This window comes from Natator depressus, chromosome 9 (assembly GCF_965152275.1).
Source record: "Natator depressus isolate rNatDep1 chromosome 9, rNatDep2.hap1, whole genome shotgun sequence".
Lineage (NCBI taxonomy): Eukaryota > Metazoa > Chordata > Testudines > Cheloniidae > Natator > Natator depressus.
Window position 1 is genome coordinate 80,126,305 of NC_134242.1, and position 27,824 is coordinate 80,154,128.

The 27,824-nt window shown below is 45.6% G+C and overlaps 1 protein-coding gene across 2 annotated transcripts in view; it reads left to right on the plus strand.

Moving 5' to 3' along the window:
• Window positions 1–27,824, plus strand: part of LOC141993114 (vascular endothelial growth factor receptor kdr-like) — a 184,970-nt gene that overhangs the window by 56,082 nt on the left and 101,064 nt on the right. For both annotated transcript variants that reach the window (XM_074962420.1, XM_074962421.1), the window contains exons 2-4: window positions 1,601–1,697; window positions 6,208–6,431; window positions 22,274–22,401. In XM_074962420.1, coding sequence (XP_074818521.1) covers window positions 1,601–1,697; window positions 6,208–6,431; window positions 22,274–22,401 — 449 coding nt within the window. The remainder of the gene's footprint in view (window positions 1–1,600; window positions 1,698–6,207; window positions 6,432–22,273; window positions 22,402–27,824) is intronic.

Below are 27,824 nucleotides of genomic sequence, written 5' to 3' on the forward strand. Positions count from 1 at the left end.
TCTGTGCCTCCATTTCCCCATCTGTAAAACCAGGATAACATGTTAACCAATCTGTGTGAACTGCTTTGAGATCTACCTTTGAAAAATGCTAAGTATGATTTACTAATACTGAGGGGTGTGACAGGGTCGGGCCAGATGGCTACAGGAGAGTGATAGAAGGCAGATATATTAGCCCCAGGTTAAGTAGGTCCCTTTTCCCTGGGTAAGGTAACAGGGAAGGTTTCAGAACAATCAGGAACCTTCTGGAAACAATTAAGACAGACAGGCTGATTAGAATACCTGCAGCCAATCAAGAAGCTGCTAGAATCAATTAAGGCAGGCTAATCAGGGCACCTGAGTTTAAAAAGGACCTCACTTCAGTTTGTGGTGCGCGTGTGAGGAGCTGGGAGCAAGAGGCACTAGGAGCTGAGAGGGAGAACACGTACTGTTGGAGGACTGAGAAGTACAAGCATTATCAGATACCTGGAGGAAGGTCCTATGGTGAGGATAAAGAAGGTGTTGGGAGGAGGCCATGGGGAAGTAGCCCAGGGAGTTGTAGCTGTCGCACAGCTGTTCCAGGAGGCACTCTAGACAGCTGCATTCCACAGGGCCCTGGGCTGGAACCCGGAGTAGAGGGCGGGCCCAGGTTCCCCCCAAACCTCCCAGCTCCTGGTCAGACACAGGAGGAGTTGAAGGAGTTGACCTGGACTGTGGGTTCACGAAAACAGCCAAACTGAGGGCTGCCATGAATCTCCGAGGCGAGCAAATCGGCCAATAAGCGCAAGACCCACCAAGGTAGAGGAGGAACTTTGTCACAGGGGGCAAAATAAAACATACTCTTAGCATCCTCACTGCCAGTTATTAAAGAGCTCTAGGGAATTTGAAGGTCAGGATAGCATCCAGTAAAAGCTGATGACTGCCCTGTCGAGAGAGTTTTGCACACCAGCCATGTGACAGACTGACATTGGTGTTAGGACCACAAACACGGCTGTAAATTTGCCTTATGAAACAGTGCTATACTCTGCGACAATAATGTCCCCAAACAAAGCAACTGTCACTGCCGTATTTGTGGCTATTACTCATGAATACTGCAGGTTTTGTCATTGTTGTGTTGTTTTTTAATATGCTGGATGTTGCAGACTTATAAAGGGAAGGCAGTTGCTCCCCAGAAATTTTCCCCATGTATGTCATTCATTAAAGGAAACCATACACTTAAAATGTATAGTCTCATGCAACAACTTGAATTATTCACTGAGGGCCTCATGCACTCCACTTTTATGTCAGTGTAATGGAAATGAATAGACTTAGTCTAGCCTAAAATGGGAGTAACATGGAGTGGATCCACCTCTAGATGAAACAGAAGTGGGGAAAGAAATGTTATTTTCAGACATTAGAGAAGACATTATAAACATTGGAAAGGAAAAGGGCCAAATTCCATTCTCACTTAACCTCATGTAGCCCCTGGCTACAGTGGAGTTACATGAGTTTAGTGAGAGAAGAATTTGGCCCCAAAGATATGAACTACAGAAAGCCTCCCTCATATTCGATTGTGTCTGTTCTAATAAATGTATCCCCTGGAAAACATTCCTAACTGTGTATTTTCTCCCTTATGTTGGCTCAGGTCTTGCTCTGGAAGAAGTGCTACTGAAACCAGAGTTAAGCATTACAGAAGATCAAATTGTAATCAATGCAGGAGATTTCTTCGCCATAACATGCAGGTGAGGTTTGCCCCAGCAGTGTCCGATTTCCCCGATATGTATTGGCTGCCTGGGCACAAAACCACCCCAGGATCAAAAGGGTACTCTTCAACCGCAGCTGGGGAGCTTTTGCTATATTTTTCCCTGACATGCATTTTCATGTGGAGTAGGATCTTATTTAGTCTAATAGAATGGAGGGGAGAGAACTTCTTCAGATCAAGAGGACCCTCTATGTTGCAAATGGGCACAGTCAAACTTCCCCTGAAGTCCATGGAAAGACTTCCATGGTCTTGTGAGTGATGGATCATATAGGAGACAAAACACTCATTTTCGGATACTGAGGATTTTCAGATAAGGATTTGCCTAACTAAGGTTCAGTTCTGCTGTGTGCAAATTCTCTATTTCACTCCGTGTGTGTAAATAAGTGACAGACTTGTTGACCACAATCGGTAATCAGCCCTCTCTGTGTACACAAGCTGACCCCAAATGCTGTCTAGCCTATAAGATGACAATTAAACAAACAGCAACCAGCATATGTATATTTAAAGACCCCTCCTGTTTGAATATATCATATCCTTTAAATCAAAGATAGCCAGGCCTCATAAAACGCAGACTGTTGGTCATAAATTATGGAGACTTTTCACCCATTGACACAGTGTGCAAAACCTGCAGGGAAGAGGCCAAATTTGGGATCAAGACTTGCATTCATAGGAAGATAAGCCTTGGCAAATCTGGGTTGTAAGGTGTTCTCTTGCAGTCGACTGGCAGACGACCGGAGTAGTAAATACACAGTGAGTTGGGGAATTTTCAGCTTTGTGAAAACATAAGGTTAGTCCCGCTGGATCAGACGATAGGCCCCGGAGGGGGTGATATAAATCAGGGTAAGTAATTGTGAATGTGATTTACACAACAGGAGGACAGGCTTGTAGCAAAAATAAATAACCACCAGAAGGGTGTGAGAAGATTTAAAAGCCTGGCACAAGCATGTGAGAAGGTTGACATTAAAGCAAGTCATACACAATTATTTAGTATTTGTATTGCTGTAGCACCTAGGAGCCCAATCATAGACCATTGTGCTAAGTGCTGTACAAACACACAACAAAAAGACACCACTGCTTACAAACAGTCATTCACACACACACACACACACACACACACACACGTTATTTTACACCTGACACATCCTGTTGGTTGTTTTGCCAGCCACCAACCCACACTCACTCCTTCAGCATGTAAATGACACCAGCTTAGATTCATTCTACCACTTCATTGATTTACTAACTTGTAGTTTACACTGATATTTATGTCACCTCTGATTTTGTCCCAATCAGTCCATTTAAATCAGTGTTGCCCTTTCTTCCGGCAAATCCACTCACCCCCCCATCAAATACTCACTAATTTGTCCAATTGTTATACAGTTGAAGGAGATTCTTTCCTGATACCTGCAGCTGGTACTGGCTTGTGAGGTCAAAAGAACCTTAAGATAGTATTTATAGCTTGGCAAGCTGTGGACACTGGTGATGACTGTAAAATTTAAAAAAGAAAAGGAGTACTTGTGGCACCTTAGAGACTAACCAGTTTATTTGAGCATGAGCTTTCGTGAGCTACAGCTCACTTCATCGGATGCATAGCATATCGTGGAAACTGCAGAAGACATTATATACACACAGAGATGCTCAAATAAACTGGTTAGTCTAAGGTGCCACAAGTACTCCTTTTCTTTTTACAAATACAGACTAACACGGCTGTTACTCTGAAACCTGTAAAATTTAAACTGTCCTTTAATATCCAGCTGCATTATTTCTTTTCACGCTGTTATGTGGATGTGAATTCTACAAGGTGCCCGGGTGCTAATTAAAGAGGTGGGTTCTCAGTTTTGTTTTTTAAATTGGTTGCTCTTTAAATTTATTTGAGTATCACCGCATCCATGTATTGTCGGATGAAAGAATGAATAAATAAATAAATAAATAACGTGCTTTACACTTCTGTAGTGCCCCCACAAGCTCAAACTACCTTAGAGCCACTAAGTCATAAGTCCTCATGGCACCCCTGGGTGTAGAAAAGTGTAATTCTCCCTATCCACATGGGGAAAACAAAGGCACAGAGAAGTTAAGTTACTTGTCTAAGGTAAAGCAACCAGTCTCTGCCACAGCTAGGTACAAAAGCGGGAACTTCTGCCCATGATTCATGTGCCTTAAATATTGGAACACTTTCATCACATCCTCAGCAGGTGTAAATTAGCCTAGTGCCATGTCTTGCATACACACAAAACCCTGTTTAAAGAACTGGCCTAAAACACGTCATCTGAACTCATTCCTATCGTTAAAGGGAGCTGGGACGGTTTGGATTGCGGCAAAAGAGAGAAGCATGGTTTGCACAGTAGAGAGTAGAGTGAAATTCCCTCTGTTCTATGTGGGTCCTTTCACTGCCCCCATTATCAGCACTAAACCAAGATTAGAACACAAGTCTCCTGACTCCTAGGCCCATGCTCCAACCATTAAACCAGGCTGCCTCTAAGCCTTGGAGGCATTACTCTACTCTTCCGACATTGGACAGGAAACGTGCCCCAGTGACCGGGTAACGTAGTGAGTGCAGATGATGAGGGGACAGAGCACCACATGTTGCTCTGCAGTTCCTCTTGAGGCAGAGCAATGACAGGCATTGCTGGGAGACCCTCCTTTGCTAAGGGTGGTCATTCTGACATGAGCCTGGGAAGAAGGGGTGGGGATGCAGAATTCCTCCACAGAAAAAGAGCCCTTAGTTTGAACCACCCCCTAAAAGGCTGGACAATAAGTCTGCCTTGCCTCTTTCCTCTCTGCATTTAAATACAGGAAGCTGGTGTGATGGATGAGGCTGGGGTTTCAGCATCTCTGTGGTGCAGTGCAGCATATCCAGTGATGGGGGTGAGGCTGCCCTCAGAGAGGATAGCTACACATTTACCCAGCACTCTCCTTTACCCACATGCTGGGAATAGCCTCCAGATTTCAGCCCAACTCCATCATCATCTTCAGGAAAGCAACAAAGGACAGAGTTGAGAGCCAAGAGGATGTTTGTATTAAGGAGCAACAGGACCTTGCTGGCAGACACACACTCCCTTGTGGCACCCATTACACATATACGAGGCAACTGACCCAGACCCGCAAAGGAAGATTGTAGAGCAACTCGCTAACACAAACTCACAGCAGGATGTAGTAACAATACTTGGGGAGCACATGTGCCTTTGCACTGAACGGATATGCCCTGACTGAAGTTTTCCCTCTATTGCTACTCACCGTAAAGAAAAGCCAGAGGTCATTACTCAGTCCCCCTGAAGTCAACGGCAGTCCACTGAGTAAGGATAGTGTGAACACAGTGTCCTTTTAAAATTAAAGGCCAGACTGTGTCTTGCCTGGTGCAGTCACCCAGGAGAGGGGAAAAGGCACAAAGAGCTCCCCATCCTGTCCTTGCACCCATGGAGAAAGAGAAATGCTTCAAACTAGTACTAAACACTGACCCTAGCTTCTCCACAGGAGTCTGGAGAAGGTTTGGTCCATGACTCCTCCCTCTCCATGCTGATCAAACAGAACTGCTCTCATGAATCCTGTAGCAGGGGCCACTCTGGCCTTTGCTCCTCCACAGCTCCTGGAATGCCTCCTTGAGACACAATGCCTCCAGGATCTCTCCCTGCAACTGTGCGCTTCTACACATCCTATGCAACAGGACTGTATTACGGACCTGATCCAAAGCTAATTGAAGTCAATGGAAACACTCATTGAATCCAGCCCTAATAGCCCTAGATATTTAAGTGCAGAATGTAGGATGTATTGGACATCAGAGACAGGACACTACATTAGATGGAAGAGATAGTATATCTGCCAGGCTGTGGTAACTCCTGTGTTCCAAGATCAGTGAAGGGCCAAATAGAAATACTGTATCTTATGCAAGCATATATTACAAGATCTGAAATCCAACTACTTCCAGACACTCCACAAAATCAAGATGCAGTCACTGCTAATTAAAGAAAACATGGGGTGTGGAGTTACATGAATGGTCTTCTCTCCCTTCCTTAACCCCAGTGTTAGAAAAAAAAAAAAGGAGATTTTAACTTAACTGGTAAAATGTGCAGAGAGCCTAACTCAGGAGAAGTTTACAGATGTATCTGATGCCTTCTAAAGTTTTCAGAGCAATAAATGTAGCCACTTCAAATGAGCTCATGTTCACATTGTTCCTTCAAAATGAAAAGTACATTGTCCCTCCAGCCTGCAGGAAATGGTCTTGCATTTGCTATTGCTTCTCTCAGGAAATGTCCCGTGCCACAGGGAGGGGGGCAGAGTAACTGCATCGTAAGCCTTAGCTCCCTCAAGGTGCTGGAAAGGCTAACAGCTCATAAATCACATCACAAACAGTGTTATCATTCCTCACCACATGGCACATTTATGAAAATTGGAATCACAGACATTGGCCACAGAGAACCTGGCCTAAGAAATGTAGATTATTCCACTCATTATGCCGGAGGCCGTGACAGAATCTGTATTTTGTGTTGTGTTGACAGGGGAGCAGCCTCCTTGACCTGGCTATGGGGAAATGAACCACACAAAGATGTGCCACACAGGTGGCACATAGCCGAGCACCAGTGTTCAGACAATGTACAGCAGATCTGCAGCAGGCTCACAATCAACAAAGCCATAGCCAGCGACACTGGTTACTTCACCTGTGTTTATAATCACCTCCTTTCTAACAAAGACCTCATGGCCAAGACATATGTCTTTGTTACAGGTAAGAGTTTTATCCTTCTAGATCTTCTCTCCACGTTACCACATTGGCAGTGTCAGCTAATATTCCATTGTTGGACACACCCCTGCTAATTATGGGCAGGCAAATCAATTCAGATGCATTAACAGATCTCCTGACCCTTCCACCCACCATCACAGCAAATAGAAACAGAATATTCTAAAGAGGTTTTATTGACTTGTTTTTACTTTCATTCCTCCTGGTTTCACAGGATCAGAAGTTAGAGATGGAAGAGACCTATCTAGTCCAATCCCTAGACTGGATTAGTGCATTGTCCAGCCTGTGTGTCCCAGCTGATGTACTAATTCCTTTTCACCCCTCATTTCACTGCTCCCTTTGAGTGACTATTTCACACCCTGTGCAGCTCACGGGCAGGAAGTTTTTCCTAACACTCAACCAAAATGTTTCCTTTCTTAATTTCATCCTGCTGCTCCCACTGAAACCCCCTTATGCCACCTGAAATAATTCCTCTCCCTCCTAGGTATTTACCCCTAGGAGATATTTGTAGACAACTTTGCCCTCCACCCCAATTAGGCATCACTTGGGTATGTCTACACTGCAGCTAGGAGGGAGCCTCCATGCCCCAATAGACAGACACACCTGACTCCCTGGGTCTGAGTTTGGGTGGCTAGCCTCAGTCTCCACCGGTACAGCAGCATCTACATTGCTATTTTGAGCATGCTAGCTCAAGCCCCACTAGTACAAGTCTATCTACCCATGCTGGGAATCTGACTCCTACCTCCAGTGTAGACATATGCTAAGCAAGGTTATACCAGTGTAGCTATGAAAATCTTTTTCTCAGTATGGGATTTAAGAAGTAGAAGGCCAAAACCAACCAAAAGTGTCCTATTTAAGAGGGCCTCCAAAACAAACCGAGACAACAGGGTTCCTAGTTCTGTTATTATTCTAGGAGGCAGGTAGGCTGGCTCCCTTTCCCCTTAGGCATCCAGGAAGGGTATAAGGTCTCACAGAAACCTATTCACAGTCTGAAAAATCAGAAGTCTCTAGGGCCGATGTCAGGTGAGTGTGCTAGGGCCTGCAACCCGTAGCAAAGCCTCTAATCCCCTCCCCTTCCCTTCAGCTTCTTTCTCCTGTTTATCTAGCACAGCCCCAAGGCTGCAGCAGGGTATTCCTTGATTGCAGCCAGGATGTCTCGGCTGTAAACTCCAGTGTGTTTCTTACCGAGGTTATGCCTCCCCTCCCCCCCCCCCCCAATTCTCAAAAGCCATTCCTTTCAGCCCACTGCTCAACTTTGCTCTTCTCTGAACTCCCTCCAGTTGGTCAGTATCTTTGTGGATTCAGCTGCAACTGCATGCGGACTGTGCAACAGAAGACAGCAATGTTCTTCTCTATGGTGAAGTGAATAATTCAAAATGAATACCGTGTTCATTTAATTTAGCCTTTTTCTGCTTGTGGAATACCCACAAGAAGATCATGAGTTCCTCAAACGTATTCCATTCTTCACTTTTTAGTCTACAGATCTTAGATATTCCAAATTCAAATTGAGTTGCTTAGCTGTGATTAGTCAGATAAGTTATATGGTATTGTTTTTGTACCTTACATCAGTGAGAACTGATGCAGATACTTGCACAGACTAATTTATCATTTAGTTCCCACAAAGATTCATGCAGAAGACTGATTATATCTCCAAGAACATTTGTGCCAGTAAAACTTGGTTGCCTGAATGTTCATGGAAAATGAAGGTAAGAGGACATGAACATGGCTGAAGCAAGTTCAATTAAAAATTGAAGTGAACATTCACAAAAAATATTTTGCATTAGCTGCCCACGTCTATTATTCTCGCATTGTTTCTAACTCTCATGAAACCCAGAAGTCCCAAAATGCATGATTCCCAGTCCAAAAGAGGTTACAATATGCAGAGACATCAAAACCCAATTGCTCAACCATTTGGTGTATAACTGCTTGATCATTTGGATAATTCTTTCCCCTCTTCTCTGTACTAAAATAGATATCTTCCACCTTTATTCTTCCTTCCCAGTAAGTCCCTCCTTCTCTTGGAATTTAGCTTCTAGTGTTACTTGTTAGTTCCTGTATCCATTTTCTTTTTCCCTTTGTATTTCCCTTCCCGCTCAGTCAGAAATTCTATTTCCTTGCTAGCCTATGCCCTGAACTTTATCTGCACTGATTCATGTGCTGACCTGTTTCCTTTTCTGATTACACATTACTCAGATGCCTGCGCCTGTATCGACCCAACCCAATAGCTGAACTGCAGGAAGCACTTTATTGGAAACTCGATGCCCTGTCCTGACTCAGTGCCCTCACTGGCTTACAGGGACCACATTTAATGTGAACCGCTTTGACAGAAGCACAAGCAGAAAATCTTGTGGGACCTCCTGGGACTGCCTGAGCTCTTTCCTTAAGAAAAGATTTAAGGCTATAAAGCCCTGCCTACAATGGAAGCAATCAGCACACAGCTAATTTATAAACACTGCAGGTTGGCCTCCCTCGCTCTGCAGAACTGGCTGTCCTGGCACCCCTATGAAATCAGTGCTAGTTGACTGTTATATCCAAATCACTGAAAAACATCTTCTCGCTGTCAGATTTAATTCACCTGGGTCATGGTTCCTCTCCATTTCTCATCTGAAATCCACCTGTGCTATGAAAAGGAAATGAAGTATAGAGTGCATGGGACAATTCATGCCCTATGTTACATAGATGCACTAGTGAGGCAAGGAAAGGGTGTTGAGAGAGTCTCTTCTCCAGGCCCTACGGTATCAGTGCGGAGCAGGATTCCCATCTAGTGCGGAAGAGAACTCTTGAAAAGTAGCTCAGCTAACAACCACTGGTTCCCTCTAGGGCATGGCCTGACAGGCTGGGGGCCCCCCAGCAAACTAGCTGGTTTTACATACCTCTGCATATGTGCCACCTGAAGACGCACACTTCATTTCTTCCTGAAGTATCTGTCTTGCCCTGCCCTGGCAGGATAGCTGTTGGGCCAAGAAAGCGGATTGTCAGTGAGGCCCTCTATGTTGTATAGTTCAGACACCCATCACATGGATCATCATCCTCATCTTTAGTAGAACGTATATTTCTTAGGCAATCGTCCCTGCGGTATCTGGGCACCATTATGTACATTTAGAAGAACATCACTTACCTCAAAGTAAAGGAATGAAGCTTCCTGTTACTGCCACACAGACGGGGCACACTGAGTTCAGAAGGATCAGCTCTGGGTAGTGTGCAGCATGGATGTTTGTGAGGCTGAGCCAGGTAGGGTGAGAAAACTGTCAGACAAACCCCAGAGGCTGGAGGTTCTGCTGAGATTACAAAGCCATTACCACCAAAGAGGAAGGGGAATGGGATTTTTCCCCTCATTCCTGGCTTGCTGCTTGATACCAAAATGAGAACATGATTGTCTCGGAAGTCCTGCTTATTGGCTATTATTTCCTGTGCTTGCGTCTGTTTTTACAGCCTCCCTGGTGGAGTTTCACATCACTTTGAAAATCGGGCATTTAGCAGCCCTCTCACCTCCCATTGCAACTGAGCCTTGACCTTTGCACATCAGTCAGATTGTACAGGACCCGGTGGCGGTGGGATCAAGCTTAGTGCCTGGTCTCTCAAAGTGGCATCGACTGTCAGCTGGATAGGGTGGCTTGGAAACTTGATTCTGGACGATTGCTTGACGCCTTTTGTGCTTCGAGCTGCAGCTGCAAATTAGCAGGGGTTTTCTTTTGTTGTTATTAGTCCTGTCACATGCCACAACTTCTGCTGGAACTAAAAGTTAGCGAAGGATTAGAATGTAAATATTCTGTGCTTTGTGACATCCCTATGACAGTAATAATATTGGGTCTTTCATCCTGACAGGGTCTCTAAGCACTTTGCCTCTAGGTTGTGTAACATTTGTAAAGGGGCAGCCTCTGGCATGGAATATAGCAACTGTTTCAACATGATTCAGCAGCACTGCAGATGCAGACAAGCACTGAGATGCAAAGAGGTCAGGGAAGGTACCCATGGTCACACTGTCAGAGCCTAGAATAGAATCCAGGAGCCCCATCCTTATTCCACTAAGTCATGCTGCCCCCAATGAGAAATTTATATGTTTATCCCAAACTTAAGGACACCCTTTGAAATCAGCCTGAATATAGTCTGTTGCCCATCTGTTTGGGAACGTTCATTCAAACTCTAAATTGCCGTTTGAGTCTTGTCCACACACACAAAATCACACTGCTTTTAACTAGGCTAATACAGTGGTTAAAGCAGTAAAACCCACCTAGTGTGGATTCAGTATAAAGATCCTTATACTAGTATAGCTTATTCAAATAAATGCTATTCTAGTATAACTGTGTGCACAGTACTGATTTAATTATTTTTTTTGGGGGGGAGAGGGGAAAAATCACACCCCTACCTGAAATAGTTAAATCAGGACAAAAGCTGTGCGTAGATCAGAGCTTAGACACAACAGGGATGGGTGCCATGTAGGGAACTAAGTAGAACAGTCTAGTCTAGGATAGCATCTCTTCGTGGCTCTTTGTTCTTTGCGACCATTCAGGGGCATGGTTCCTCGTTCCCAGCCAATGGGAGCTGCGGGGGGCGGTGCCTGGAGGCGCGGCCAGGGCAACACACAGACCCCTGTGCCCCCTCTCCCCCCAGGTCCCGGCCGCTTCCCGGAGCAGAGTGGTGCGGGGGCAGGGCAGGCAGGCAGCCTGCCCTGCCCCCGGTGCACACCGGGCCAGAGCCCGCCCCCCAAATCCCTCCTGCAGCACCCCACACCCCTCCTAAAGCCCAACCCCCTGCCCTGAGCCCCCTGCTGCACCCCAACACCCTGCCCTGAGCCCCCCGCTGCACCCCTCCTGCATCCCTACCCCCTTCCCTGAGCCCCCTGCTGCACCCTGACCCCCTGCCGCACCCTGCCCCCCCTGGGGGCGGCGGGGGCAGGGATCAGTGTTGCAGCCCTCAGGCCAATGTACTAGTCCTCATGTGGCCCTCGTGGTCATTTGAGTTTGAGACCCCTGTTTTAGACCATGACAGCTCTACATGTGACTACACCAGTCTTCTTGTGGGAACTAGGGCAACTGTGCTGAACAACAGCTTTCATTATTTTCCTATTAAAAAAAGTTTCAGGCATCCAATCAGGGACCAAAATCAATATCATGTGTCTAGGAAACCAGTGACTCATTGTGAACAGCAACTCACTGCCGCAAACCCATTTGCAAACAACCCACTGACAGAAAATTGTTCATTCCAACTACTCAGTAAATTCATATGAATAATTAAGACACTCACAGGGAAAGGAAACTTGGGAGCAGGACAGAGAGGAAAAGCACAGCTAATATAATTCACAGAATGTCATTTGATCAGCTGCACTGATAAGCCATGAGCCACAATGAGCCCAGCAAGGCTTCCAGGTATCAGCACAAGCTTTGTAGGGCTGGCAGGTAGAACAATCAGCCTTTGATTTTTTAAACTGATCAAAAAGGATGGGGAAGCGATGGAGAGAATCTGTATGTGGCCTTGTCATGCCATTTTTACCATCTCCTTTTTCTGTCTGCACTCCCACTTTAGCACATGTGCCTCTAGTTCTCTTCCAGATCATTTCACGAGGCACCAGCTGAGTTCTAAGTGGCTTCCTTCTCTCAAACTCTGTCAGGTATTTTAGAAAGCCCAGCATCCCAGCCATCCAGCTTGCCTCGAGGCTCCAACCTCACCTGACCCTTTACACCACCACCACCCTGGCTTCACACGGAACAGCTCAGTCCTTTTTGCAAAAAACCTCCTAGAGAACATCTAAAGTTTCCCTTTTCCTCTCCTTCCCCCTGAGCCAGCTAGAAGGGAAACACCCAGCCAGGACTGCCGACTGCCAAAGCACACATCTCACTGCTGCTGCTGCTGAGCTGGAACAGCAAGAAATGCCCAGTCAGTCACAAGAGCAATTCCCCACTGAGGCAAACCGTGGGAGGAGGGGGTGGGTATAAACACTGGACCAAGCAACAGATCAAATCCACCCTTGTCTCTTCTTTATATGCCAAATGTAACATGCTTTCAGTTCTGGTACAGGAAACCCCCTCCCTCAATTCTTCCTCACTGAAAGATGGCTGGAGAGGATGGGAGAGCATGAAAGCACCGCTCACATTAGCTCATCTTTGGTTCTGACATTCTTTGAAGCTGATTTCTGCCTCCCTAATTCTCTTGACAGTTTGCAGCGATAATCTGAATGTGAGATGCAGACACACAGGGCGAGGGTGACAGGACTGACTTTGGCTTGCTTTGCAGTGGAGACTACCAATGAGAACAGCGGCTAGAGGCTGGCGGGTTGGGTTTCTTTGGTTTTGTTGTTTTTGTGGAGACAGCTGCACTTTTCTGCCAGACACTCAGCCAGCCGAGGTAGGCTAGTGCTCCCTGTTCACTCAGCGCTGAGCCAAGCGGATAAGTAGCTGGTTCTCACACAGTGACGGAAGGGTTTGGCAGGCATGTTCTAGTGAGAATTAGACTTGCGCAGAATGGGAATGTAGCTTAGATTTTGCTGCAGGCCGCCAATATGATCTTTCTGGGCATGGGATCATTACTGTCCTGATCCAGGAAGGAGGAGAGCACCTTCATTTCTGAACAGTCTCTCAGATCCTAAGAGGCACTCTCAGGTTGAGTTAGTGTGTAAGCTAGGACAAGACAGCACAGCATGAGTTACTGCCACTAAGTCAGTGACTGCAGTTGACTGAACTGCAGGAGGACGTGATCCTGTCCTCCTCAGTGATAACGAATATCTAAGTGACACCCAAAATCAGACACATCTCCCTCCCCTCCCCTCCATCTCCTTATCTAGCTGTGCCATAATTAGCAATTACTCAGGCTGCTGTCATTTTGGGAGACAAATTCTGGCTGATGATGTTCCAGGCCAAGTGGTACTGTAAAAAACACCCTTCTATATTAGAGGGAGCTTTCATACGTTTCATAAGAACTACAAATTTAAGGGTCAGTCTACACTACAAAATATGTCGACCTGAGTTACGTCGACGTACAGTCACCACGGTAATTAAATCACTTTTGCATGTCCACACTACACTCCTTGTGTTTACTGTGCCCGTCCTTGCACCAATTTAACTGTCAGTGTGAGGCATTGTGGGACAGCTTCTGAAAGGCAGCAACAATCGATGTAAGCAACACAGTGTCGACATGGACACTGTGTCAACCTAACTACATTGACCTACCTCAGAGGTGGTGTTATCCCCTTGCCTTAAATATGATACAGATATCACAAAACAAACTGTTCTCATGGTACATGCAACCAGACCAGAAACAAAATATTGAAAATCTTACAAGAAACCCTTTGTGTGCCCCTCTGAGGAAGTTCTGAAACCACAGGGCCTTCAGTTCTTGACTCCTGGGGACTGTGTGAGTTACTGCTTCACAAGGGACCTGATTCTGCCAGACGCTGAGCTCTTGCTGTGTGATGCTGCCTGCTTTCAAGTCCCACTGGGTTCAGCAACTTGCCAGGAATGGACTCTGAGCCTTCTGGGGAAAAAGGGTTTAAATTCTGGTTTAGGTATCCAATGAAAATAAGTTTACTATAGCCTAGTCCACAGAAGACATTAACCCAGGCTGCAGATGCCACCCAACTAGAGACAAGGTGAGTGAGGAGGTAATATTTTGTATTGGAAGGGACAAGATTTCGAGTTTCACAGAGCTCTTCCTCAGGTCTGGGGAAGGTAACCAGAGTGCCCAAGCTAAACAGAAGGTGGGACAGATTGTTAAACATGAGGAGTTGACACATGTTGTTGGAAGCCACTTAAACTGAAGTGGGCAATTAACACCTCTGCAGTCAGGATAAAAGAGGGTAGGAGGCTGCAGAGTGTGTTACATGTTGTTGCAATGAGCCATAAAACGCAGAGAGAACCTACTTCAATTTGGAAAAAAAAATCCCACTGACCACATACCCCTCGCTGTCACCTACCATCCCACACTGGCATCCACATGCGACATCAAACAATTACAACCCACACTTGATGGGGACCACCTCCTGAAATAAATCTTTCCTGAACCCCCTCTTCTGGCCTTCAATGCCCAGCCTCACCAAGCTCATCATCAGAAGCAAGCTCCCCACAGACCAGGACACACCAACTCAAAGTGGCACCAGACCCTGCCAGAACAGATGCAAAACTTTCAGACATGTCTCCACTGCTATGATGATCAACACCCCCTGCAACATACCTTCAAGATCCATGGGTCCTACACATGCCTATTATAACATATGGTGCACCTCAACAGTGCGTCAAATGCCCCGACATCAACTACGTGGATGAAACCAGACAATCACCACACTCTCAAATTTCACACAGAAATAAGATAAACACACCCTCTCACCCACGAGTGAGCACTTTCCCCAAAGCGATCACTCCATATCTCATCTCTCAGTCCTTGAAGGAAGCCAGCAGAACACCTTCAAAAGACAGGCCTGGGAACTTAAACTGATAACTCTGCTGGGCACTAAAAGCCATGGACTTAATAGAGACACTAGTTTTATTGATCATTACAACAATTTATAACACATCCTGCTGCCTACTACCCACTTCATTTTAAGTCCTCTCCTACAACATGTGAGCCTCTTATGCTTAACAGTCTGTCCCATCTTGTATTTACCTTGAGCTCCTGGGTTACCTTCCCCAGACGTGAGGAAGAGCACCATGAAGCTCAAAATCTTGTCCCTTCCACCAACAGAAGTTGGTCCCATAACAGATATTCCCTCACCCACCTTGTCTCTCATATCCTGGGACCAAAACAGCTACAACAACACTGAACCAGACAACAGAACAGATGTAATCAATGGCCAGAAGAGCCCCACATCTGGGCCGTGGCCTTGCTGTGTTCGCACTGTGCGTGCTGTCAGAGTAAAGGCTTGAACTGGGATGGGAACATTTTGGTCCCTGGCTTGGCAGTTGCTATTCTACAGCTGAGTCAAAAGGGACCCTCCCTAAGATCATCTCAAATAACAATTAATCTTTTACTGGACGTAATAAAAGTTTAAACATTAGGGGCTTTTCTGTCTTAAGTTAAACAAGGGTCTAGTAGGCACTTGATCTTTGAATTTCTTTTGTCTGCAACATACTTGACGCCTATGCCTGGCTCTGTGACTGCAGCTAGACACCAGGCCTTCTTCCCCTGAGCTATCCTGCCCGTTACACAAATAGAAGAGCTGGGGAAGCAGTATGTTCCTGCTTGGAGCTTGAGCTGCGTTGGGTAAACAGTAACACCCTGCCCTGACGGCAGCTTCCTGCAAACTTCCACTGACCTGTAGAGCTAGACAGCCAGTCTGCGGGACCCAAGAGAAGGGGCCTTTCCCTCGCCTTGGGGCTACAGCAACAGCTGATAAGTCACTAACATTCTTCAGCTCTTGTCTTTCTGCATGCGTAACGAGTTTTACAGCCCACAGTAAATTCTTTTTGTTTTAAGATCCTTGTCCGGGGCGACGACTCACCGATGCGGTACCTCCTGTCAGTCATTCTGGGAATTAGCTCTTCTGGCCAGGAGCGCCCTCTGCAGGCCGGTGTCTCGCCTGCCACTGGCCCACGTGTCCCTCCCAGACCCCAGTGACCTCCTTGTCAGGGTTCCGCCCCAGCAGTAACCCACAACCCAGGGGATCCCCCAACCCTCTACCCGCACCTTGCCTCATTGGCCACTGCCAGTCTCCATCTAGCCCCCGCTCCCTGGGGCAGACTGCAGTCTATGAACCACTCATCATCGGCAACGGGGGTTGGACCAGCTGCCTTTGCCTATCTCTGGGCTGCCCCTCTGCAGCCCCAGGACCCTTTCATAGGCCTTTCACTAGGCCTGCAACCTGGGGGTTTGCTCAACTGGAGCTCCTCAGCTCCCTCTGCCCTTCCCCAGCCCTGCTCCACCCTAAGTACCCTTCTTCGCTTCCTAGGCAGCCAGGTCCTTCTCTCTCTAGAAAGCTAGAGAGAGTGTGTGGGTTCACTTCTGGCCTACAGCCCTCTTATAAGGGCCTGCTGGATCCTGATTAAGCTGGCCACAGCTGTGGCTGCTTTCCCAATCAGCCTGCTTTTCCCATTCACAGCCCTCTCCCGGGCTGCTTTAACCCCTGCAGGGCAGGAGCGGGGTAGTCACCCTGCTACAATCCTATAGGATGGAAGGGTGTTTTTGTAAGATAGAATCCAAGGAGCAAATCACCTTCCTAACTCAGGAGATATTGCCATGCCTGGCTGCAGGGGAAAATGTCACCCCTTTGACATAAAAGATGGCACATTTATTCTCCAATATTTTTTCTGTATCAGCTCAGTCTTGGAAGGTGCTGAGTTCATTCCACTCCCATCGATTTCTGTACATGCAGCTGCTCACAAGATGTGGGTGGGTGAGGAAGTGTGTGCATCTCTGTTATTGTTCTGTGAAGATACCCACAGTACACATGCCCCAGATCCTCAAATGGTGTCAGTGGAGCTACACTGATTTATACCAGCTGGCTCATAGGCTTGGAATATAGATCCTCTCTGAGGACGGAGTGAAGGCAAGTAGCCACTCATCCTTTACTTAAGGAAGGGCATGTCTACATTCAACTTGTTTGTTTTTTACTTGGAGTTCATGGATTGCCAGTTAACTGAGGCCTTGTCTACACTGTGCCACTTTACAGAGCTGCAACTTTCTCGCTCAGGGGTGTGACCCCCCCCCGCCGAGCACTGCAAGTTTCAGCGCTGTAACATGGCAGCGTAGACAGTGCACCAGCTCTCTCCCAGCGCTGTGCCACGACTACACAGCCATGTTAAATGGCTGCTGTGGCAGTGCTCTAACATTGCTAGTGAAGACGTACCCTTAGGTAGTTAACATGTTTGTAAAGGCAGTGTCCACACCAGTCTTTACAAACATGTTAACCACCTTAGGGTAATTGGCAATCAGTTAGCTCTGGGTAAAAGAGTCCAATGTAGACAAAGCTAAACTCTCCCAGATTAGTTTATCTGTAAAGTGAAGTGTCCAGCTTCTAGCTCTATGCCAGGTGGGGGGGTGTCTCCCCTCCAGTCTGCTTGCCGCAGGGTTGCGTTTCTTCATAGAGCTTTTCCCCAGAGGAGCAGTAGTAAAGGCTCAGAACCATAGGCGCTGACTCCATGGGTGCTCGGGGGCTGGAGCACCCGTGGGGAAAAAATGGTTCCCCATTTTCCCCCCCATCAGTTCCCCACCTCGCCTCCCCCCCACGCCTCCCGCCCACCGCGATCAGCTGTTTCACGGCGTGCAGGAGGCACTGGCGGGGAGGAGAGAGGGTGCGGTGCGCTCAGGAGAGCGGGTGGAATGGGGCGGGAAGAGGCAGGGCAGCGGTGGAACGGGGGCAGGAAGAGTAAGGGTAGGGCCTTAGGGAAGGGGTGGAGTGGGGGCGGGGCCTGGGACAGAGCCAGTGGTCAGGCACCTCCCAGCATATCAGAAAGTCGGTGCCTGTGCTCAGAACTCAGCACAGGAGAAGACAAATGGGAACCAAACAGAATGAAGATTTGCTCTGTTGCTAACCATGCAATTATTCTTCAGGTCTTCATGATCTGATTTCCCACCCCCATACACTAAAGAGAGATTTTCATAGATGTACACTGAGGACCTTTCATGCACAAAGCATTGTCTCCCTAGCCTCACTCATCCTACCTTCTGCTATCAGTTCCTGAATTTATGGCTGTAATGCTTTTCCTCCTCACTCCCAGCTGCACTTTCCACTGAAAGCCAGACTTAAATCACGACCCTGTGTTTATGGTCTCTTGCCATAAATCTTATGCCATAAATTCAGTATTCGGGGCCAGATCCTGCCAACATAATCCATACTAGCATCTTCGACCCAGGAGCAGTCCACTGACTTCAGCATGAGTAAAGATTCCAGGATTGGGCCTTATGACTGTACTGCAGCGTGAGAGGAGCAGAGCTGTGATGAAGAGTAGCTCCTGCTTAGACTTCATAAATTGAATGAAGCACTGTGATAGGAATTCCAGTAATCTGCCTAATGCACAGGGCAGTAATTCTCCAGAAAAACTCTCTGTCCCATGTGAAAAACAATCACCCATAAAAAAATCAACACCCTGATTTTTTCCCCATTTCTAAATATAGTAAGAATAATGATCCTGATTAAGTGCACACTGGGATTAACAGCCTATCCCATCTCAGGTCATCAACTCCTCTCCCAGCCAAGTCACTAATAACCCAAAAAGCGCCTTTGCCAACTTATCTATTACTCAACTCCATAGACATTTTTAAACATCATCCAGATTTCAGATTGTCATTGCAGAGAATGGATTAATATAATTTGGCTTCCAAGTGAGGCTGCAGCTCATGCTCTGGGATAGTTTAATCCTAGCCACTGGCTAGACATGTACATAAAATGGCAATTCAGGTCAGGCTGCCATTAAAAAGCAATTAGAAATCAGATGTAGTTTTACTGTTGGTGCAAATATATATGAACTCATTGACTTTTGTTTTTACCATAACTAAATACAAGGACAGGTCATGCCTACAGGTAGAAAAGACTTTCACAACTTGCTCAGGGTGTCCCTGCTTTTAAAGCAGGATGCTCACTAGTACTGATTAGCCAGAGAGTGACATTGCAGAGGTACAAAGTAGGATGAAAACTCACTGCAGATATTAAGCATGGACACATGCCCCATAACATGACTAAATATGTGAATGTAGCAGATCCACTTTGAAAACAGCACTGGACAAAATGGGACATGTGCCTTTAAAATTCATTGCTACAACCTATTGCTGTGCCATTCCATGGGAGATGACACTCCCATCAATATGAATACTAGAGTTAGGCCCTAGCCACGGAGTTCTGATCTGGCTTTAAATTTCCCCAATTTTTGCTAATGGTTTGGTTCAACCCAGTGTAGCGATAAGGGCCAGACAGAAAATTCAGACGTGTGCCTAAAACTTCCTTTATCCAGGATTTTGGTTCTAATTAACATCCCGTCCATAATATTTCCTTCAGCCCTCCCCTGCTCCAAAGCATGTATTTCCTTATAGACCAACACAAAGGAGGGAGCAATCAGTTGCATCATTGCCAGAGAATGGAAGCTGAAATGAAAGGACATCGTTTGAAATGAGAGATGTCATTCTGGCTTGAATTCTTTGCCTCCTATTTTGATCCCTCACATTAAATTCACTGTTGCTCAGGAAGTGTACAGATAGGGCTTTGAAGAGCTTGTGATCAGCTGTTTGTAGTAGCTCCCTGGACATTAATCCTGTGTTATTGGTCTTTGCACAGCGACCCAAGTGCCTTTTGTAAAGCATTGTCCGTATACATTTGACCTTTTCGGGTACACACAAAAGTAGCCACATCGGCACATTCTCTGGTTCTGCGTCTAGGTAACCAAGTTGGACTTTACTCCTGAATCACTAGGCTTGCTACTGCTAGTCCAGCAAGTAAAAAACTTGAACTAAGTAAGCTACCAAAAAAACCCCAAAAATCCACTTTCCTGTATAACGCTCCTCTCTCTGACGCACACACACACTTGTATTTTTAAGAGCTGAATTTTCTCTGATAGATGGAAGGAATCCTGGCTGCAGAGGAGAGCTGGTTATTATTTGAAGATTAGTTCCATAGATCAGTGGTAGCGTTTGTGTTTTTCAGTGACATTCTTTAAGCAAAGAACAATCACTTGAGCCAAGGAGTGAAGAGTGATATTCTCAAATGAATTCGCAGTCATGGGGTAGAAAACCCAACCCAGGTGAGAAAATACAAGACAGTTCTGTGTTTTCTTTTGTCACCTGTATTGTGTTTTTGGAAGGAAAGGGCAACCCAAATCTCATTCCCTGTATACTCTGACGGTCATTAATGACCACCACCAAGCACCAGCAGAACTGAGCTTCTGGTTCTGATAAATATGACTAATATGCTGACCAGGTTCACAGCAGTGAAATGATAGACATTCAGGGAATGTCTACACCAGAATAAAAGACCCACAGCATGGCCGCAGCTGGCTCAGGTCCACATCGGGGAACTGTCCAGCAAAACACCTCCTGAAAAAATACTACAACCTCAGCACTGAATGTGGTAGGTGGATACAAAGTCAAATAACAACCACACCAAGGACTCTATCTCTTTCCTGTTCTTTGGAAAACCTCTTTCTGCTGGAGGGTGGGAAGAGGCACCAAACTTTTATAAATAATGTTGCCATCTTGATTTGGTAATTATGCCCAAGACTATTTAATGTATTGGCACAGGACCATGGGGCACTGGGACAAATTGTAGGCAAATAGCATTTGTATTTCTGCAAACTAATTAGTGGTCTCTTTTACCTCTCCATAAAAGCATTTCATGTCTTTTGTGCATAAGGAAAAGAAAACAGAACCCTAAGATATAAAGGTAAACAAATTCCATCGTTCAGGACAGAAACCAATCACCTGAGTGGCTCAGGAAGGAATATTTTCCCTTTGTATAGTTCATCGGCCAACTGGCCAGGTGCACTATGGGTATTTTTATTGTCATCAGGTATTTGGCCACTGCTAAAGGCAGGACACCAGACTAAAGTGACCTGTGAGATAGTCCTTACAGATAATATTCATCCCAAACATAGCCCCATTTTAGGGTAGTTAAGCATTCATTTGAAGACAGATCCTAATTTCCTCTGGGCAAATTCATTATCCATAAATGTTCACAGAATGCTATGGCAGAATAACTTTCAGGCTGTGGGTTGTTCAAACCCTTCACTTGAGTTATTCACTATTCATTGTACATGGTAGTTATTATTTTGTGCGAAAGTAGCACTTAGAGGTGCCAACCAAGGATAGGGCCTCATGTTGCTATGCAATGTACATACACATAACAAAAAGCCCTCTGCCCCAAACAGCTTACAATTCATGTAAAGTGCGGTTGGCAAATAAGTCAGATGATTTAGTTTCTCCTACCTGATTGGTTCCTGAAACTTTTTAACAGGACAATAATAGACAGTGGATAAGCAATATCCTAATTTCAATACAAATTTTTGGATGAATCACCATTTGTAATAAAATTCAGGAAATTTTAGGGATTCACAAACATTTTTATGACTCCCTGATGCTTATCTGAATACTCACAAATAATGAATAGTAAATCCCCATGAACCACAGCACACCAAACTCAGCAATTTTATTTGCTAAAACAGTCACAAATTTCATTTTTATTTTTACTATTCAGTCAGCTCCAGCCTGATACATTATAGCAAACATAAAGGAAGCCCTACAGATCTGCGAGGTCAACTAATTTATCCCCTTCCCAGTGCAAAACAGATTCTTCTAGTCTGGTTTTAGATGTCTCTGGCATCAGGGCTTCCACCACTTCCCTATGGGGAGTATTCCACAGTCTTCCAGAGCTGTAGCTGATAGGGCTTTTCCATTCACAAAGTGAATTTGAAAAGCAGTGTGATACAAATAAATGGTTAGGTCAATACAGGAGTGCAATCCTCAGCAAAGCTTTCTGTTTACGATGATAATAATATAAACAGCTTTGAACTTTGGACTAGGAAAACACCTTCCATCCAAGGATCTCAAAGCACTTTTCAAACATTAAGTGTCTCAGTATTCCTGTGAGTTAGGTCAGTATTTTTGCCCTCATTTTGCAGATCTGGAAAACTGAGGTACAGTGACATGTTCAAGGTCACATATCGAGTCTGTAAGAGACAGAATTAGAAGCAAGGAGCACTGATTTTTAGTCTTTGGCTGTAACCTCTAGACTACACTGCTTTCCATGAATAAGTAATACCATAACAGGTGTAACTCCTCATGTGCCTAAGGAGGGAATGTAGCGGTGTGGGCGCATTATAAGATCCTACCTAAACAGAAGATTACTATGACAAGGTTGCAATGCCAATCATACCCAAGGGACAATTTTGCAAACCAATACCGTTCTGTTCTGTCTCCTGCAGACAACCAGAATCCATTTGTTCAGATTCACCCTGAATATCCCAAAGTGATATATGTATTGAATACTACTGAAGTGGTTGTCATACCCTGCCGCGTCACCTCACCAGATATCAAACCCAAGCTTCGACAGGTAAGTGGAAATTTCAGATTAACCCAACCCCTTAGAGATCTGGAGAGTCAAAGCCAGGTAAACAACTATAAAAAAGAGCTTGTGAACATGGGTGAGCTTTAGAGCAAAGCAAAGTGGGACTAGAACAGGGATGGGCAAACTACGGTCCGGGGGCCGCATCCGGCCCTTCAGACGTTTTAATCTGGCGCTCGAGCTCCCAACAGGGAGCGGGGTCAGAGGCTTGCCCCGCTCTGCACGTGCTGTGGTTCCGTGTGCCTCTCCGAAGCAGCAGCATGTCCCCCTATGGTTCCTACGTGTAGGAGCAGCCAGGGGGCTCCACACACTGCCGTTGCTCCAAGCGCCACCCCCGCAGCTCCCATTGGCCAGGAACCGTGAGCATTCATGGCCCGCCATACAATTTCCATACCCAGATGTGGCCCTCAGGCCAAAAAGTTTGCCCACCTGGACTAGAAGAATGGCAAAGGCCTCCAAAATCTACCTTAATCCTTCTAATTCTTCACAGTGCTTTATTACTGACCCCCACATGTGGCCTTTGTTAGTGTTAGACTGAGTTTATGCAAATTATTTCCCCCAACTTATTTCTTGATGTTTCTAAATATGTTGGCAAAGCCAGAGGACAAGATGCTAATTATTTTGGAAAATAAAATATTCTGTGAAGAATTTGGCTCTGTCTTTCAGACGGAAAGCTAGCCAGTTTTGTAGCCTGGTACATGCTCAGCACTCTTACACCTGTCTGTTCTATTTCACATTTTGCAGCAAAGTGCCAAACTCAGGTGTAAATTGGCGCAGCTTCTCCTGCCCTCACTAGAGTTTGTACCTGCTTATGCCAGGACTGCATTTGGTCCAAGGAGTCCAGAGCCAGTTTTGCCTATTAGAGAGGGCGATGAAAGGATTAAAGCCATGGAGCCTGATTCTCGCCCACTGAACTCAATCAAGGTGTCTTCATTGACTTCAGTAAGAGTTAGCTGAAGCCCATGGAGAGGCAGAGCCAGGAATTGAGCTCCGGTCTCCTGGCTGTCTACCTTGTGCTCTAAATACTAGATCATGCTTCTTTCTATTTGCATGTTGGACTGAAGATGGAAACTGTCCTACCACCCCTTGAAGAGACACAGCATGAGAAGTGGCAGTGCCATTTCCTTCACTCTGCCCTTGCCAATCTGCCTCAGCCTGTTCTGGAGAGTCTTCCTCTTGGCATAGGAAAGGAGCTAATTCTCCCTGCCAGTGCAATCTTCTGCCTCTCTACTGGAAGTGCTGACAAGGGGGCCAGTAGCTACCAACTGGGCTGGTGGGTTTGGTGGTGCAAATGCCCGATCTCCAGGGAAAGTGCAACTAAAATCTTTTTGCTGCATTAACTGCATTTTTTTTTACAAGCCAAACATATAAATGTAGGGCCTAATCCTGTGACACAGTGAGCCCCTCCTGGGAGGTGCTGAACACCCTCCCCTCCTCTTGACTGCAGTATGTTTCCCCCTCCCAGGAAGCAACCAGCACCTGAAATGATTGCCTGAGATGCCGCCCCTGCTTCCATTGAAGCCAGTGGCCAAACTCCAACTGACGTCGCTGTTTATGTACAATGGGCAGGGGATAAAGTGAGGAGAAACGGGGTTGAGTGCATCTCCTCCTCCTCCACTTTCAGAATCCCGCTCCTTCCCCTGACTGGAATAAGCAGTGCTCGCCCATACCTTCCCCTCATCCTTAGAGGGCTCATTGAGAAAGTCCCCTCTTATTAAAGCATTAGAGGGCCAAATTTATCCCTGGAGTATCTCTGCTGACTTCACTGGACTTACCCCAAGGATGAACATAGCCCTATAAGCTTGGACCAAGCCCTGAAGTCCTTGGGTTTGAAGGGCTATCCCCCTGTTTACAAGGCATTATCCTTTCTCCACCTGGTTTTGAGTCAGTCTCTCCACCAGCCATTTCTCGGTACACAAGCAAATGTCCTTCATTTCCCTATAAGCTGATGATACCCATTTGGCAATGGAGATGAATGAAATCTCAGCACATTTCCTCTGTGAACTGTAAAGGAATCTGATCCAAGGATTTTTCTGCTTTAACAGGCGGATGGGTGTGGGAGTGGAATTTATAGCCCAAAAGGAAGGTGGCTGTGGGTGAGGGAGACATCACCATCAGAGAGGATGCACCCACTTGTATAGGTGTGTTTACACCTAGGGAGCCTCTCATGCCATCCCAAACTTCCTTATATGGAAACCCCACTCGTTGTTTTCCCTTGCCTCGGAAATTCCTGCTGCTGTGTGGAGCCACAGTGGCTGCTTCCTGTGTAAAGAGGAAGCTTGGAGGGCAGGGGGAATAAAGTGACCAGACAAATTTAGAACATCCTTTCCCAGAATTAATCTCCAATAGGCAATACAGAGGAAAAATACTGAATGGAACCTTAACATGGGGTCAGCTCCTTTTTTTCTTTTCTTTTTTGGATAAATATATATTTTATGAAGAAATGTAATATGTGTGCACTGCTGTAAGGCGTCTCTTCAGTGGGGCTATTTTTTTCTTCTCTTCTTCTAGCCATCAAGCATACATACCCTGAAACCATGAAATTCAGCTTTCTTACACTTTATTATTCTTGTAGCAAATGTACTTTTTCCATCATAAATTAAGTTCCTTAAATTACCATTATACTTTAAAATGATTGCACTCTCTCCTTTAAATATTTATGAGAAAGGGTGCAGTTTGCTAATACTAAACAGATCCTAGCTAACCACATCTCATCTGAGTCACAAGAATCCCAGGGCTGGACTTGCAATTTAAGCTTCTAACATGTATTTAATGCTGCGTGAAAGAGTTGACAGCTCTGAACGATCTATTTATCCACTGAACAGGTACCGCAAAAGCAGTGGCTTTTTTATTTTGCCACATACTGCTCTGCCCATGTGCCTCATTACGAACTTGGAGGAAACCCTCAGAGGGCAATTCCAGCCTCCATAGCCCATCCCAGTCATTGGCCTCTTTGTTGTAACTGCCAAGAAAGGTATCGATTAAGTGCTAGTTTTGAGAGTGCTATTTGTCAGATGGGCACCTGCATACCGAGAAGGCCACTGCGCAACGAGCCATCTCTATATATCTAGACTGGATCTGAACCCCTGACTTCTGTGGAAGTCAAGATCTAATCCAAACTTCAGGTCTTAGTTCTAGCCCTATAAAAGTCCTGAATCCATACAGCAAATCTTAAACCACTTTAAGGAAGTTCAGATCCAGATCTGAAATCCATAATTCCTAGTGCTCTATTGTTCTACAAGGGACGACCTGTCTTATCCCACCTCCGCTTCCTAATTGCTACCATGCAGTAACAACTCATTTGACTTTGTTCCGCTTCATGGTGAATATGAAAAGTAAGTGAACTAACGTGATGTCAGGCCAATCAGTGTCATAATTTTACCTCCAATATTATGAGAAACAGCTCCCAAAGTTGGGAGCTGGAATTCATTCCACGCAGGATCATTTCTCCCAAACACTGTTTAAATTGCACCTGTCATTCACACCACCCCAAATCATTCCTTGTTAGGTACAGAAGATTAAACTAAGTGCAGCACAGTCATGAGAACAATAGCAGGACTAGTTATGTCACGAGTGATGTTCCCACTTGTTGTGCTGGCTCATGAAAATCCAAAACTTCCTTGGTGAAACTCTCCTCTTGATTTAGTTTTGAAAGGCACATTATAAACACTAGCACCTTTCTTTTCTCTGGGGGGTAGGCACATTGTTAGTTATTATGTGGCAACTGCAGGTGCTCTGTGGTCATCCCAAGCCTGTGTTATATTGTCATCTAGAGTTACTTCCTTTCCAGCCACCACTTCTAAACAGTCTCTGCTCTCAGAGGTGGAGATGGATTTAGCATTTGATATGTGGTCCAGAGGCTAGAGCTGGAGATTAGGGGTCTGGACTCCTGGTATCTGTTCCCGATTCTGCAGAGACTCACTGTGCGATATTGAATAACTCCTTTAGCCATCCTGTGCCTCCATTTGCCCAGCTGTAAAATGGGCAGGGATGGGTGAACCTCAGTGAGTGGCAGTCATTCCACCCACCCACCCACCTCACTATTAGTGTTTGATTTTCCATACCTAATTTTTTTCTACAATTTAAATCCAGAATTTTTCAAGGTCGATTTTTAAAAAATCACAAGGTTTTTTAGTTAATGGGAAGTCTGTACTGCATGTTATCCATAAAATACCAATCATCCCCCACCTAAAAATGGCTAGTCTGGCTCAAATGGATGCTGTACAGCATACAAAATCTACATATATAGTACATATACTCAGGTTTCAGAGTAGCAGCCGTGTTAGTCTGTATTCGCAAAAAGAAAAGGAGGACTTGTGGCACCTTAGAGACTAACAAATTTATTTGAGCATAAGCTTTCGTGAGCTACAGCTCACTTCATTGGATGCACAAGTACTCCTTTTCTTTTTTAGTACATATTTGTGTACAGTATTCATTAGATTTTCTTTATTTTTAATTAATATTTTCTTAAATTCTAAGGCCAGAAGGAACCATCATGATCATCTAGTCTGACCTCCTGCACCTTGCAAGCCACAGAACCTCAATCACCCACTCCTGTCACAGACCCCTAACCTCTGGCTGAGTTATTGAAGTCCTCAAATCATGATCTGAAGACTTCAACTTACAGAGAATCCACCATTTACTCTAGTTTAACCAGCAAGTGACCTGTGTCCCATGCTGCAGAAGAAGGTGAAAACCCTCAGGTCTCTGCCAATCTGACCTGGGGGAAAATCCTTCCCAACCCTAAATATGGCGATCAGTTGAATGCTGAGCATGTGGGCAAGACCCACCAGCCAGACACCTGGAAAAGAATTCTCTGTAGTAATACAGAGCCCTCCCCATTTAGTGCCCCATCTCCAGCCGTTGCAGATTTTTGCTATTAGCAGACACAGGTGGGCCACATGCCATTGTAGGCAATCTCATCCCCTCGGTCCTCAGTCTCATTTAAGTGGAACAAAATCTTTGATAACATTCAACCTCCAACGGTTGGTATAGGTCCAGTTAGGCTCTAGTATACTCATCTCTAAAACTGCCTACTTCCCATCAGGTTTTTATGGTTAGCTCCAAAGTGCCTGAGTCACTTTAGAAAATGTAACCCCAAGTCTCTCTGCAAGGTTGGTATTATTATCCTCATTATACAGATGGGGAAAGTGAGGCTCTAACAGATTAACCTGTTATTTGCCCAAGATCACACAAAGTCTGTAGGAGCCCAGAATAGAACCCAGCTCTGTTCCTTAAACACAAGGCTATCATTCCTGCCTTAGGGGCTTACTTGTTTGTACCTCTTGAGATTACACAGTTGATTCTGAATGGATTAAGTATGTATCTTGTCTCCAAAGAAGAGGAGGTATGGCTACTTCTCTCTCTGCTGTGTGAGCAAGGGGAAAATCTCAGCAGTCTCCATCTGCCTC